The sequence below is a fragment of the Mustela putorius genome, unplaced genomic scaffold (genome assembly GCF_011764305.1).
Source record: "Mustela putorius furo isolate JIRA1106 unplaced genomic scaffold, ASM1176430v1.1 tig00000095_pilon_pilon_pilon, whole genome shotgun sequence".
In the NCBI taxonomy this organism is placed as follows: domain Eukaryota; kingdom Metazoa; phylum Chordata; class Mammalia; order Carnivora; family Mustelidae; genus Mustela; species Mustela putorius.
Window position 1 is genome coordinate 38,271,528 of NW_025421280.1, and position 14,759 is coordinate 38,286,286.

At 58.9% G+C, this 14,759-nt stretch overlaps 2 protein-coding genes across 3 annotated transcripts; both read left to right on the forward strand.

Annotated features, from left to right (window-relative positions):
• Window positions 1–741: 741 nt before the first annotated feature.
• Window positions 742–3,822, forward strand: LRG1 (leucine rich alpha-2-glycoprotein 1). 2 transcript variants are annotated; one of them, XM_013045247.2, is made up of 3 exons: window positions 742–866; window positions 2,017–2,875; window positions 2,971–3,822. In XM_013045247.2, exons 1-3 carry the CDS (start codon window positions 814–816, stop codon window positions 3,121–3,123), a joined length of 1,065 nt encoding a protein of 354 aa, XP_012900701.2. In that variant the 5' UTR covers window positions 742–813; the 3' UTR covers window positions 3,124–3,822. The 2 variants fall into 2 exon arrangements, with proteins under 2 accessions (XP_012900701.2, XP_012900700.2); XM_013045246.2 differs by having other exon boundaries at window positions 2,017–3,822.
• Window positions 3,823–4,934: 1,112 nt separating this feature from the next.
• Window positions 4,935–11,326, forward strand: PLIN5 (perilipin 5). Its single transcript, XM_004771467.2, is given in 9 exon segments — window positions 4,935–5,036; window positions 6,077–6,152; window positions 6,593–6,788; window positions 7,637–7,719; window positions 8,052–8,232; window positions 8,992–9,191; window positions 10,386–10,502; window positions 10,706–11,184; window positions 11,186–11,326. Coding segments are annotated over 8 exon segments (1,368 nt in total). The 5' UTR covers window positions 4,935–5,036; window positions 6,077–6,092; the 3' UTR covers window positions 11,238–11,326.
• The last annotated feature ends 3,433 nt before the right edge of the window (window positions 11,327–14,759 follow it).

Genomic DNA, 14,759 nt, shown 5'->3' on the forward strand with positions numbered 1-14,759 from the left:
CCCAGGGTGCAGCCAAAGCAGTTTTCAGAGGGAAATTTGTAGCCTCCAAATGCGTTTATTAGGCAATGAGAAAGATCCAAAACAAAGAGCACCTTAGAGTCAGATGAAGAAAGAAAGAGTAGAAGGGGCCCTTGGAGACTGATTTCAACTTCATGGATATGGAAACTGAAGCCAAAAAAAGTTAAGCCGCTTGCCCAAGATCACAAAATAAAGCCATTCCTAGTGAAGCTGGGAGCCAGGGCCAGGTTTCATCCCACCCAGGCTATTGTTCAAAGCCCATGAAGACTTCGAGTGTCACTTACTTTTGAAATCTATTTTCTAGAAATGATTTCATTAAAAAAAAAAAAAAAGCCAGCAACAATATGTCATGAATTGAAGACAAATGCTTTTCATTTATTCATTGAACTTCCTGGTTGCTCAAATTTATTGCAAAGAGTACCTCTTGCTTAAAGAGCTGTCCCTATTCCTCAGGCATGGTGCCTTGCAAATCTGACCCTAGATTTCTGGGTTGGGGGAAGTGGGTATTCAGCCCCAGAGATTCTCAGGTGCCCGCACCCCCCCCCCAAAAGCAGGAATCAGAGGAATGAAAAACTGGGAAGAAGCAGGTAGAGAAGGGTGCAGGCATCCCAGCCTCCTGCCCTCTCCCTGCCAGGAAGCAATTTTGCAATTCTGACCAGCTCCTTTCCCCTGCTTGGCTCGGGCCCAGCCACTAACGGGAACAGGATGTGGGTGAGGACTTCCCTAGGAGGGGAGGTGGCCCTGCGGGCAGTCCAGGCAGGTATAAGGCTACCTCACCAGGCTAAGGGAACATAGATGGAAAAGAGAGAGGCCGGCATGTCCTCTTGGAGCCCACAGCGCAACCAGAGGTAAGCCCCCACCCCACCCATGGTGGGCAGAACTAGATAGCAGACCATTCTGTCTAATGTACCAAAGTCACAGGGCTAGACATGGATCTGCAGGAATAGACCTACAGCTGTAACGATAGACAGACGTGCTCTCATACACACACTCACTACAGAAGTCCCAGGTGTTCCCCGGGCCAGACAGAGATTTGGAGGCCCACCAACACCTCCTGACCAACACCCCATCAGAGGCCTGCTGGAGGCACCAGGAAGAGCAGAAGTCCCAGCCTTCCAAGGACTGTGATGTCAACTGTAAACCACCCCATCCTAAGGCCAAATTCCTGTCCCAGATCTGCAGGAAGCAGGATGCACTTTTCATGTTCAGAGTTCCCTCTGGAGTGCTGGGTTGCACCCAAGCACTTTGGAGTGAGAGCTGGGGCTCCATCAGAGAAAGAAACAGAACCTTGTTTGGATAGGAAGAGCAGGAGGCCAGAGGGGAAACCTTGGGAAAATCAAAGAAAGCTTCATGGAAAAGGGGGCATTGGAGCAGGGGCTTTGCAGGATAAGTAGGAGTTCACTGGCCCTACCTTTAAAATTTGGAGCCAGGGAGCTAAAAAATGACCCGGAAGAGGCACCTGGGTGACTCAGTGGGTTAAGCCTCTGCCTTCGGCTCGGGTCATGATCTTGGGGTCCTGGGATCAAGCTCTGCTTTGGGTTTTCTGCTCCTCAGGGAGCCTGCCTCCTCCTGTCTGCCTGCCTCTCTGCCTGCTTATGATCTCTCTCTCTGTCAAATAAACAAATAAAATCTTAAAAAAAGAAAGAAAGAAAGAAATGACCCAGAAAACAAGCCAGAGCAGAAGAAATTAGCAAATTTGACTGGAAATCATTAACAGTCTGTTGGGGCTGGGCTGGCCACAGAGAAGGGTAGCATTTATGGGTCAGACTGAGAAACTCAGTTTTCAGAGAGTTAGATTGCTCTCCAGATCTGCAGCAACTTCTGGCAGCTCTTGGCAGGTGCGGGTGGAAGCCAGGACAGGAGCAGGGGGTGACTGCCTGAATCCAGGGGAGCCATGAGGGGGCATGGTCCCGGGTGTGGAGATGGAGACAGGAAATAGTTGGCAGAGTCTGGGGACCCTTTCATGAAGCGGGGTATGTCTTCTGTCATTGCCTGCAGCCCAGGAGGCCTGAGTTCCCATCTTTCTAGAACACTGTTCCTGCTGCTGCTCTCTGTGGTCTCAGCTCAGGATGTCACCCCAAACCGGGACACCTGCTTGGTGTTCCATTCGATCAACGGCAGCTCCGTCTCCTGCCACCCACCGGCCAAACTCCCTCACCGCCTCCCCGCTGACACGGTTTACCTGGTGGTGGAGTTCTTCAACCTCACCCAGCTGCGGGCCGACACCCTCCAGGGCGCCTCTAACCTCCAGGAGCTTCACCTCTCCACCAACCAGCTGGAGAGCCTCTCCCCCAAGTTCCTGCTGCCAGTGCCTCTGCTGAAGGTGCTTGACTTAACCCGCAATGCCCTGACCCGGCTGCCCCCCGGCCTCTTCCGGGTCTCTGCCGCTCTCCACACCCTGGTGCTGAAAGAGAACCGGCTGGAAATCCTGGAGCCCTCGTGGCTGCAGGGGCTCCAAGCTTTGGGGCATCTGGATCTATCCGGGAACCGCCTCCAGATGCTGCCCCCTGGGCTGTTGGCCAACTTCACCTCCCTGCACATCCTTGACCTCAGTAATAACCAGTTGAAGACTTTGCCCCCTGACCTTCTGTGGGGCCCCCTGCAGTTGGAGAGGCTGCACCTGGAGGGCAACAGATTGCAGGTGCTCGGAGAGGGGCTCTTGTCACCCCAGCCAGACTTGCGCTACCTTTTCCTGAATGACAATAGGCTGGCCACCGTGGCCGCTGGCGTCTTCCAAGGCCTGCGGCAGCTGGATATGCTAGATCTCTCCAACAACTTGCTCACTGGCGTCCCCAAGGGGCTCTGGACATCCCTGGGGCAGCCCACCCGAGACATGAAGGAAGGCTTTGACATCTCTGAAGCTGAAGGCATAGGAGCCTGTGTTCCTCCCACTCAGAACCTTGGGCCACCTGCTGACACAGTGCTGGGCATGTTGGGAGCCAGTCAGATTTGGGGAACCCCTGGATCTGTGATGAGAAACTGGACGACCTCTATGAGTGGCTCGTGGCCAACAGAGACAAGATGTTCTCCCAGAATGCCACACGCTGCGCTGGGCCTGAAGCCTCGAAGGGCCAGAAGCTCCTGGAAGCAGCCAAGTCCCACTGAGGCCTGGGACCGAGGTAATGAGACAGGCATTACCTCAGCTCAGCGCACGCCACTCAGCAAATAATTCACCTTCAGCTTCCCAGAGCTGCCAGGACCTGCTCGGCCCAGGCTGCCCAAAATGCACGTGGGGCTTTCCAGCCTCCTGTACCCTCTTCCAAGAATGTCTTTCCCTGGGGCACCTGGCAGCCTCAGTCAGTAGAGCACTCGACTCTTAATCTCAGGGTCATGAGTTCAACCCCCACGGTGGCCATGGAGCCTACTTAAAAGAAAAGAAAAAGAGAAAAGAATGTTTTCCCCCGTTTTCCAGATCTCTTGATCTCCAGGTTCCCTCAGCCTGCTCGGCTCCCTCTGGCCCAGCCCTGGCTATGCGAGCGTTGTCTCTATCTGGTTCTGCCTCCCCACTTTGTGGGCAGAGGTGGGGGGAGAGGGTGTCTCCAAATGCAGGGCCTGGGTCTGTCTTCCCTCAAAGCCAGCATCATTCAGTTTGGGGTCAGACCTGAGGGCTTAGGAAATAACCGTGGAATGGAATTGGAATTCTAGCAGAATTCACTGTTCCGAGCACCTCCCAGGTTGACTTTCTAGTCCTCCCCAAAAGGAAGGAGAAAGGGGGCACCTGGGTGGCTCAGTGGGTTAAAGCCTCTGCCTTCGGCTCAGGTCATGATCTCAGGGTCCTGAGATCGAGCCCCGCATCGGGCTCTCCACTCCATGGGGAGCCTGCTTCTCTCTCTCTCTCTGCCTGCCTCACTGCCTACTTGTGATCTCTGTCTGTCAAATAAACAAATAAAATCTTTGAAAAAAAAAAAAAAAAAGGAAGGAGAAGGAAAGAAGAAGCCTGACCCAGGGCCTGGGGTGCAAGATATAAACTTCCAGAGGGACGGCAGTGGGGATCTGATGGCCCGTGACTCCTCCTCCCCTCCCCCCATCCAGGACTTAACTGGAAATAAAACACTGACCATCGCCCAGAGTGTCATTTTACCAGTGGACTCCTGCCAGAGCTTGTGTCCTGGGGAAGGTTTAAATTAAACCAGATTGCTTCAGGTCTCTAAACAATTTGTCATGCTGGCCCATGACAAGCCGTGGGGGATAGCCACCCACCCAGGGTGGGCTTGGGCGGGCTGGGTGGAGCTGAAGGCATAGGAGCCTGTGTTCCTCCCACTCAGAACCTTGGGCCACCTGCTGACACAGTGCTGGGCATGTTGGGAGCCAGAGTCAGATTTGGGGGACCCCTGGGTGTCTGAGGACGGGGTCCCTGGAAGAATGGTCATGGTCACATTGGTGGTCATTCCAGGCATGATGATGAATGCCAGGGAGGAGCCTGGAGTCTGGCCGAGTGGGGTTTGAATTGGATCCTTCACTTTGCTCATCTGTAAAATGGGGACTAAGGGAATGGGCCGGCCGGGATTCCTGGCCAAGTTAAATGGCAGATTTTTTTAAATAACCAGAATGACCTTGAGGACTTGCCTAAGGTCACTCCTCTGGGAGGCGGTGGGAGCTGCAGGATCGTCCTCCAGGGGTATCTGCGGCAACAGCAGGGTGACAGGTGGCCAAAACTGGCCAAGGAAAGTAGCTCAATTCTGGGGCATCCAGCGTCCTCAAGTTACTATGACAACTGCGGAGCGCCCCCTACTTCCCCCCACCCCCGCCCCGACCCCGACTCCGGCCCCAACCCCGACTTCCGACCCCGACTCCGACCCCGACCCGGACAGAGCCCCAGGGAAGCGTGCAGGGTGGGGAGGGTAGGCTGGAGCCCCGCCCCCGAGACACGCCTCCGCCCGGCCCCTCCCCATTGGTCAGTCCCAGAAGGTCCGCCCCCCGAGCCGCTATAAGGCGGGAGAGGCCAGCGGTGGGCGGAGACTGGAGCCAGAGTCTGGGGTCCGCAGGGGCACTTGGAGGCTGTGGCTGCACGCACCCAGGTGAGTGCCACGCGGAGGGCGTCCGTCCAGATTTGGGGGCTCCAGATCAGATGGGCGGGAGAGGATCGAGCGGCGTGAGAAGGAGGGGGATGATGGGCGGAGCAGGTGGCCGAGACCCTTGGCCCAGTTGGCTGAAGCTCAGGACCCAGTTGGGTGGGGACCAGGGCTCTGAGGGCACAGAGTGGAGATAAAGGAAGAACTGCGAGCAGGAGCCTCAGGTCGAACTCCCCGCTCTAAGCGGACAATGGAGTCCGCTTAGATGAGTGGCTTTGGAAACACCACGGACCTGCTGGCCGCCTCAGTTTCCCTGTCAGTCTGTGGACTTACTGGGATTCTGCAGCTGCCCCCTCCACCCCTGCCAGAGGCTGCGTATGCAGTTCTGTCGGGGAAGGGTGAGTTGGGGGTGGGGAGGGACGGCAGGCACCTCCTCTCCTTTGCAGAAGGGGAAACAGCTCAGAGAGGTGAAGGCACTTGCCCCAAGTCACACAGCAAGTAATGGCAAGATTTGAATCCAGGTCTTTCTCTCTCCAGGCCCATGCTTTGAATCACTACAGTGTCCCCACCTTGCCAGAGCTCTCTAGTGTGCACCTGCTGTGTGCAGGGCCCTGTGCATGCACTGTCACATTGTCCATGACCCTCATGACACTGTGAGGTAGCTACAACCATTACCCTAGTTTTTTTGTTTGTTTGTTTTTTAAGATTTACTTATTTATTTGAGAGAGAGAGTGTATGGGTGTGCAAGCAGGGGAGGGGTAGATGGAGAGGGAGAAAAATCTCAAGCAGACCCGCCGCTGAGCACAGAGCCCAGCACAGGCCTCACGACCCTGAGATCACGACCTGAGCTGAAACCAGGAGTCGGGTGCTCTACGGACTGAACCACGCGGGTGCCCCATCATTACCCTATTTTGAGGAGACTGAGGTCGCAGGAGAGAACAATACTTGCCCAAGTCACCAAGCCCAGCGGGACAGAACCCAAGGCCTGGGCAGGACCCAGGGGGGCTGGTGTGTAGAGGCCCCTCTCACCCTGTCCCGCCCCGCAGGGTGTTCGCAGCAGGCATGTCAGAAGATGAGGCTGCCCAGGCCCCCCGAACCAGCTTGTGGGAACAGAACCAGCAGGTGCGGGGCTGCCCTGCCCACGGAAGAGGGGCACAGGCCAGAGTGGGGGGATATCCCTTCTGGGACAGTTTCAGACCAGGGACCCCCTCTGGACCATGGGGGGGGGGTGGCACAGCCTACTCATTTCCCAGAGGGGCACAGTGGTGCCGGGAGTGGGGAGTGTCTCTCCCTCCCCCACCCCCGGGGTCTCTGCCCAAGACTCTGCATCGACCCCGCTCCCAGCACTTCACGCCTATGAATCTTGCAGCCCTAGAAACCCATTTAACAGATGGGGAGGCTGAAGCCCCAGGTTTCCTGCGCAGTCCCCCCAACCCTCCCGCCCACGTGGTCATCCTGGCCCAGAGAGGGGACGTGTGGACTGAGGTGTGACTGAGCTCCCCACACACCCCCACCCCCACCCCGCCCCATCGGGGCCCCTCTGACGCCACCTCTTCCCGCAGAATGTGGTGCAGCGCGTGGTGGCCCTGCCGCTGGTCAGGACCACGTGCTCCGCCGTCTTCGATGCTTACAGCGCGGCCAAGGACAGGCACCCGCTGCTGGGCTCTGCCTGCCGCCTGGCCGAGCACTGCATGTGCAGCCTGACCACCCGCGCCCTGGACCACGCCCAGCCGCTGCTCAGCCACCTGCAGCCCCAGCGTGAGTCCCACCCCGCCCCCAACCCCCCAAGACCCTGGGTCCCGCCACCCAAGACCCTGGGTCCTGCAGTATGTCCCAGCTGCCCCCCCACTCCTGCTCCATCCGCATGAAGGCTCTGGAGGGCACCTGCTGAGCTGGAACCTCCGTGAGAGTGCCGTTTAGCCTGTCCACCTGTCTGTGCCCCCACCCACACGTCTCACCCTCCCCCAGCCCTGCCGGTGCCACCTCCCACACCCCGCCTGCCCCCACTCCCACCCCTGATTCCACCTGCATTGCTCTGTAGGTTGTCCCTCTGTGGTTGGATCTCCTGGACCTCCGTTCTTGGCTGTTTATCTGGGCCGCCCTCTTTCTGTCCCCTTCCTGTGTGTCTTGATGTCCTCCCTGGTTGAGTGGCCTGACACACCCCAGGTCCCTTTGCCTGTCCACCTCCCTCCCCGTCTTCCTCTCTGTCGCTGCCCCTGCGTGTCCCGAGCCCCACATATCCCTGGACTCCTGGGACCAGCTCCTGAGTCCAGCCTGGCACAGGGGTGGGGGTGGATCGAAGGCCTTGACTTCACATCTGACCAAGGAAGGGGGTCACCGGAGGGTCCCAGCTCAGGGCCTTCCCCGCCTCCTCCTCCTCGGCCCCTGCTCGCTGGGGCATCTGAATCGGGCACGAACGGGGAGTCACCTTGGCACCGGTGGCAGCCCAGTGGCAGGGCTGAGGCTGGGAAGACAGTAGAAGTGGTGGGGTCCAGCCTGGTGCCCCACCCCCACCCTCAGGGTCCCCAGCCCCTCGCGGGGTGGCCCAGGCCTCCCCTTACCTCCCCCTGCTCCTCTTGCCCTCACTCACTGCCTCTCCCCTCCAGTGGCCACAGTGAACCACCTCGCCTGCCGGGGTCTGGACAAGCTGGAAGAGAAGCTGCCCTTTCTCCAGCAACCTTCCGAGACGGTCGGTGGGGACCCAGGGAGGGGTGGGGGTGGGAGGGAGCAGCGCAGCCTCCCCGGGACCAGCCTGGACACCTGGGCTGGCCAGACAGGGCGGCTGAGTCAGGTTTGGGCCCAACTCAAAAAAAAAAAACACCAGCCAGACGAAAATAATCTGCACCCGAGTCTAGCATCCCCTCAACAAGCCCGTGCGGGAGAACTTTTCTTTGCCTCCGTCTTATAGAAGGGAAATCGAGGCCCAGGGCCAGGAGGGGCCAGGGACCCCTTGATACCGAGCCCCAGGGAGCTGGGCTGAGAGAAGGAAGTCAAAATCTAGAAGGAGCCCCCTCCCACCAGGTGGTGACCTCGGCCAAGGATACGGTGGCCAGTGGTGTGACGGGCATGGTGGGCCTGGCCCGGCAGGGCCGCCGCTGGAGCGTGGACCTAAAGCGCTCCATGAGCCACGCCGTGGACGTCGTGCTGGGCAAGTCAGAGGAGCTGGTGGACCACTTCCTGCCCATGACTGAGGACGAGCTCGGTGAGGCCGCCACCCTCCTGCCCTGCCCTGCCGCTGAATCCTTCTGCTCAGTCCGCATCCTGGTGGGGACGGATCCGAGAAGTCTGGGACTTGGGCAGGGCCACACAGCCGTTCAGCAGGAAACACTGAGCTGAGCCCGGGCCTGACGTCCGCATCCCCATCCATGGCCCCCCGACCCACATTCTGCTAGAAATCAGACCACACAGACCCTAAGAGTCTACGGGGCTCAGAGACTTGAGGGTTGTGAGCTTGAGTCCCAAATTGGGGGTAAATAGGACTCAAAAAATAAAATCTTACAAAACAAAACAAAAAGCACCATTCTCCAACTTTCTACCACCTGTCTCTGACCCCAGAGACGATCTGACCTCCCAGCCCCTGCTTTAGGGCCCGGGAAAAGTGTGTCAAGGCACTCCCTCGTCTGCAGGAAGGCTGCGAGTCATTTATGAGGCACCTACTGTATGCCAAGCACCTGCAGGATATCCCTCACTGACCGTTCAGTCGAGGGGTTAAGAGCGCCTGGGTTGGAATCCCGGATCTGCCTCTTGCGTGCCGTGGGACGTATTTCCCTTTGCCTCAGTGTTCCTCATCTGTAAATGGGGCTAATAGCAGTGCCTAGGTCCTAGGGTCCGGGGAAGGTTGAGTTGATACTGGTAACGGAAATGAGAAATTAGGGAGTCCGTGGGCTTGTCCACCCAGAAGGAGAGTGAGCAGATGTGGTGGGGTGGCCATGCTGACCCCCTCCCCCGTCCCATCCCCCAGCGGCCCTGGCGGCCGAGGCTGAGGGCCCGGAAGTGGGGTCTGTGGAGGAGCAGAGGAAACACCAGGGCTACTTCGTACGTCTGGGCTCCCTGTCCACGCGGCTCCGCCACCTGGCTTATGAGCACTCCCTGGGGAAACTGAGGCAGAAGAAACACCATGCCCAGGACACACTGGCCAAGCTGCAGGAGACGCTGGAGCTGGTGAGAGCCCTCTGTCCACACCCCCGCCACGATGCAGGCCCGTAGGCATGGCCCGAGTGCCGGCTGAGGACCTGGTCCTGAAATGGTCTGAAGGGGGAGGCACAGCCGAGCTCGGCTGCCTCCCGCTGTGTGTGTTCAGGGCTGGGGCAGCTCAGGGAGGGGTCAAGGCTGAGCCTGGGGAGACGGGAAGGGGTTTCGTCCAGTGGGGGGGGGGGGGCAAGAGCTGGAATTTACAGGCAGTTAGGGTAGTTCAGGAGTGAGAAAAAGTTCCCCTTCCCTTGCTTTCCTGCCACCAATCCCAGCCCTCCTCAACCTGTAGGTTCTCGCCTCTTCCCTCACTGTCCATCCCCCCCTGCTCCAAAGGACCATGGCAGCTCCCGTTTAACTGAGCTGGATAAGTTCAGACGCCCCTAACTTCTTCCTCCTGCTGCCTCTCAACCTCCGTGCTTCCAGGACTCAGGTCAACACCAGAGCAAGCCCCGACTCCCCTCTTCTCCTCCGATCCCACATCCCGCACACCAGCCAGTACCCCAGCTCTGCCCATAGCTCCCCCTCCTCTTCTCTCGCCCAGGGCCAGCCCACCCCCAGCCCCACCAAGGACTCCACTCTGACCTCCCCACAGCACCCACCAGAGGGCGCCTATGAGCCCCTGAGACGGTTTATCTCTGAGCACAACGTCCTCAGGGTCCATCCAGGTTGTAGCAGGGGTGAAAATGCCCTTCCTTTTCAAGGCTGAATCATATTCCAGAGTGCAGATGGACCACACTTTATTTCTATTTATCTCCTAGAGCCTGCCCTGTCCCGGGTGCCGAAGACACAGTGGGGGTCCAGTAGGGGGATCAGGGCCCGGCCAGGAGGGCAGGAGGGAAGACTTCCTGGAGGGGGAGTCATCTACACTGAAACTTAAACTGGAGCGAACCAGGCAGGGGCATGGAGTGGAGGGAAGTGCATCGCCAGCAGAGGGAGCAGCACAGGCAAAGTGAGCCTGAGTTTTAGGGGCCCCACAGGTCTCAGGGTCTGACCAAGAGCAGAGGAGAGAGCGGGCAGGTGGGCCAGGCTGGATCAGCAGGTGGGGGAAGGTTGCAGGGAAGAAGATGTTCTCTAGATGTTTATCGAGACCAGATCCAGGCTAGGATGCTGGCTCCCCTGAGCCCCCAAATGGTCCAGCTCTGACCACTATCCCCGTCCCCTCAGATCAACCTCATGCAGTGCGGTGTGACACCCACTGCCCCGGCCCAGCCTGGGAAGGTGCATGAGCTTTGGGAGGACTGGAGCCAGCGCTCCCCAGAGAATGGCCGACGCCGCAGCCAGGTAGGGTGGGAGGGAGAGGATCAGCAGGGGGAGTGTGTGGGGGTGTGTTCTGGATCTGCCCGGGGCGCCAGGGGCCAGACTCGAGCTCTCTCCAACCAAGTGTTGAGCTCCGCTGTTTGGAGGGTGCATGGAGAAACTGAGGCAGGGCCTGGTCTGGGTGGGCGGCCATCTGGTACCCTGAGGCCCCTCCCTTCCCCCAACAGGCAGAGCTGGAGACGCTGGTGCTGTCCCGAAGTCTGATGCGGGAGCTGCAGGGCACAGTGGACGCGCTGGAGAGCAGCGTGCGGGGCCTGCCCCCGGGCGCCCAGGAGAAGGTGGCCGAGGTGCGGCGCAGTGTGGACGCCCTGCAGTCCGCCTTCGCCGACGCCCGCTGCTTCCGGGACGTGCCGGCCGCTGCCCTGGCCGAGGGCCAGGGCAGTGTGGCCCGGGCCCACGCCTGTGTGGATGAGCTGCTGGAGCTGGTGGTGCAGGCCGTGCCGCTGCCCTGGCTGGTGGGGCCTTTTGCGCCCATCCTCCTGGAGCGGTCTGCGCCGCCGCCCGACCTGGAGGTTCTGGTGGACGAGGTCGTGGGGGGCCCCGACCCCCGCTGGGCTCACCTGGACTGGCCGGCCCAGCAGAGAGCCTGGGAGGCCGAGCACGGGGACGGGCCAGCCCTCCCAGAGGACATTCCCAAGGAGGAACCCGTGCCCCCCCAGCCCCCCCAAGCACACCCTGATGCCAGAGCTGGACTTCTGACCAGAGGCGGCCGCGGGGCCGGGGCAGCAAGCAGGAAGCCCGCTTCTATCCGAGATCCGTGCCGCCCCCTAGTGGCCGTGTGTTCGCAATAACAGCCCACGCGGTGGCCTCGGCCTGGGTGCAGGGTGGGAGTGGAGGGGCTGAAGTCGCCATCTTAGACCAGCTGCACTGATCTCAGGCCCTCTCCAATCCTTCCCTTGAGCATATGGGACTGGAACCCAATTCAGGTCCCACTAGCCCCCGGCTGGGTTCATCTGTCAGTGGCCCTGTCCCTGAACCCCAGAAACCGATCAAAACTCCCCATAGAAGCACACGTTTTGCCCAATGGCTTCTACTTGGGGTTTCGAAAAGGGAGCACCCTCCTCCCCCACCACCTTGTACACCCTGGACTGGGGGGTCCCGGAAGCCGGAAGATAGCCAGCTGTATCCGCTGGGCCTGCAGACCCACTTGCTTTGCCCTTTGGGGTTTTGTGCTCCGGAATAAAGGTGCTTTGTGTTGTTCAAAGGCCTGTGGCCCCTGTTCAGGCCAGGGTGGGTCTTAGTTTCAGAGTGCCGGGGACCTCAGGTGTGTGACTGCATGGTACAAGCAAAGGTTCGAGATTTGAAAGCGTGAGAATGCCTCTCTGACCAGCTTGACAACTTGTCGAGTCCCACCTCTATCACCCGGCCCACATGGTTAGGCGCCCAGATGTAGCTTCCTGGAATGGAAGCTATTCACACTTTAGTATAAATGAATTTCTTAGCAACTGCAGAGAACGGGATCAGAGGGAGAAAGAAGTCAGACAGGGCAGCCCGTCCTATGCCAACCTCCCTAGACCGAGGGGTGTTGAACTTGCTGTGATTTTTCCAGCTGCACTGGTCAGAATGGGGCAGACAGAGGTAGGGGAAGGGCCACGGGCCAGTCTCTTGGGGGCCTTCCCATCCTTTGACCGAATTCTTGGCTGCCCCTCAGACTCCCCTGTGGCTGGGCGGGGTGTTAGGAAACCACAGTGTAATGTGGTGAGGTCAGGGTGGCCTCTGGCTTCCCTAGGACCTGGCCCAGGGGCGGCTCTGGGAGGCTGAACTACCTCCCACTAGCCAGACTAACTTCCCCGCGCCTGGTCAGGAACGTCCATGGCTCCCACTCACCCTCAAACCAATTATCCAAACTCCTTACCCTGGCATGCCGCATTCCCAGCGAACTCTGCAATCCCCCCACCTCCAGGCCTGTGCACAGGCAGTGCCTGGAGTCCTCTCCCACCCCACCACCCGTCTCTTGGACACATCCCATCCATCTTCAAGCCCCAGCCCCAATGCCACCTCCTCCAGGAAGCTTTCCCTCACTCCACCCCAGTGGGATAGCTCCAACAATCTACAGCTCACCTTCTTGAGACTCTAAACCCCCTTCCGCTCGGACTGAGAGCCACAGGCAACCTTGTCTTCTCTTCCCCCACAAGGCTGGGGGCTCCTGGAGGGCGAGGCATGGTGAGGATGGGCAGGGTGGCACACGGGAAGGGTGTTTTGCAGAGGGAGTGACTCGGGCAAACGCATGGCACTGGGGGACAGTGGGGGAGTCAGCGTGGCAGGACCAGTGGGAAGGGAAAGCTAATGGACTGAGGAGAAACCTTGGAAAGGGGTGGGTCAGTAGATACGGCCCTGGGCTTGCATCTCAGCCTGGCCTACGCCTGGGGGGGCAAGTTGCTTGCCTCCTGTGAGCCTGGATTCTCCTCTGTGGGGTGGGTATCAAAGTAGCGAGGCGACCATACTCCGTCCTAGGACACGCTTCACGTTCGGAAGCTGCTGTTCGCTCGTTCATCTGTGCGGCCAGCAAGCAAATACTGTTGAGAACCTGCTGTGTGCCAGGCAGGCGGCAAACTAGGTAAAAATCCTGCTCTCTGGGACCTTACAGTGCAGCTGGAGAGACAACAAACTATGTGCAAATTATGTCTTAGTTGTATAGATGATGAAAAATATAAAAGGGTTGGAGGATGGGGTTGCTTGTGAGGGTAGAAGGAAGGGTGTGTATTTTTAAATAGGAGAAGGGGGTCCAAGAAGACCTCTCAGAGCAAAGACTGACAAGCATCCTGGGCAGGAGGCACTGCTTGTGCAAAGACCCTGGGGCAGCACTGGCCCCGGGGTGTTGAAGGAACAGTGTGTCTAGAGCAGAATGAGTCGAGGGGAGAGAGGGAGAAGGGGGGGACAGGGAGGTGATGGGGGCCCGGGCCGTGAGGAAGACTAGGGTTTCCTCCAGGGAGGTGGGATCCCTGAGGACTTTGGGCAGAGGAGGGCCGGACGTGACTCGGATGTTTGTGATCACTTTTATTATCTTGGCTGGGTTTCTCTGCCCTCACGGTGCTGTGGCAGCCTGTGAGAAGGGGAGGAGCACACCCAAGGTTTCCCTCCTCCCCTGCCACCTTTGGGAAGGATTGGCGGGGAGGTTAGAGTTTGGGGGACATCCCCATTTTGTTCCCCAACTGTTTGGCAAACACAGCGATGGCTCCAAGGAGATGACTTAGGGGTCATCAGGCTGTGTCTGAACCCTCCCGCCTCCCAGCTCAGTGCCCAGAGCCACCAATGGGGTCTGTTCCCTGCCCCACCAGCACACAACGGGGACCCCTGTCCCAGGAGCAGTCAGGGGGAAACTGAGCTCATGGAGGGCATCATTTGTCTGCCGGCCTCTGTACCAACGCACAGACAGCCCACTCTGCGCATAGACTCTGGGGCCACATTCGAATCCTGTCTCTCCCGCTTTCTGGCTCTGTGGCCTCAGGCAGAGGATGCCTCCTCCAAGAAGTCACCCTGGGTTGTCCCAAGCCCACCAGGCCTGGATCTCACTCCCAAGATCCCCCGGCTCTTTTGGCACCCTGGACCCTGGACCCGCATTTTGGCCCTAATTTATCAAGGGAAATCCCTCCTGGAGATTGACACATCCCCTCCCTGCCCAGGAGAGACCCTGTTCCTCTCTTTCTGCCTGGACAATGCTAAGCTAGTGTTTGTTGAGTACCTGCTGGGTACCAGGCACTGGGGTAAACAGGTCACGTGCTTGACCACACTTCACACTCAGAACTGTCCTATGAGTTGGCCCATTTAGCTAAATGTTTATTAAATGTTGTGTGTGCGCCAGGTATAAATTGATTTGCAGGAGACCTTGCTGGGAACAAAACAGGCCTGAGGGAGGAGAGAGAGGGAGCTGTGTGTTGTGCAAACGGGCCCTCGGGTAGAAGGAAAGCATGTGCAAAGGTCCTGGGGAAGCCCCATGCCTGGTGCGTTGGAGGGACAGCAAGGAATCCGGTGCACTGGAGCAGAATGCACAGGGGTCAGAGAGCTGGAGGAGGTGAGGACTGGGAGACAACAGGACCTTGTGGGCCATGGTGAGGAGTCTGGAAGGGTAAAGAGGCCCCAGGGTGTTCACTGGCTGAGGAGTCCCAGCAGAGCAGCAATGAGCGTGCAGGTAGTGCCCTGGGGGCATGGAATGGCCCCCAAATCCATCAACCCAGTGGGGGTGGGGGCCGTGGGCAGAAGCCGCCTGGTGCTGATAGCAGG

Excerpts from the sequence above, each read along its gene's own strand:
- LRG1 (XM_013045246.2), top strand. The coding sequence starts at position 814 with ATGGAAAAGAGAGAGGCCGGCATGTCCTCTTGGAGCCCACAGCGCAAC. Across the intron at positions 867-2,016 it reads AGCCCACAGCGCAACCAGAG|CCCAGGAGGCCTGAGTTCCC; the intron begins GTAAGCCCCCAC and ends CATTGCCTGCAG.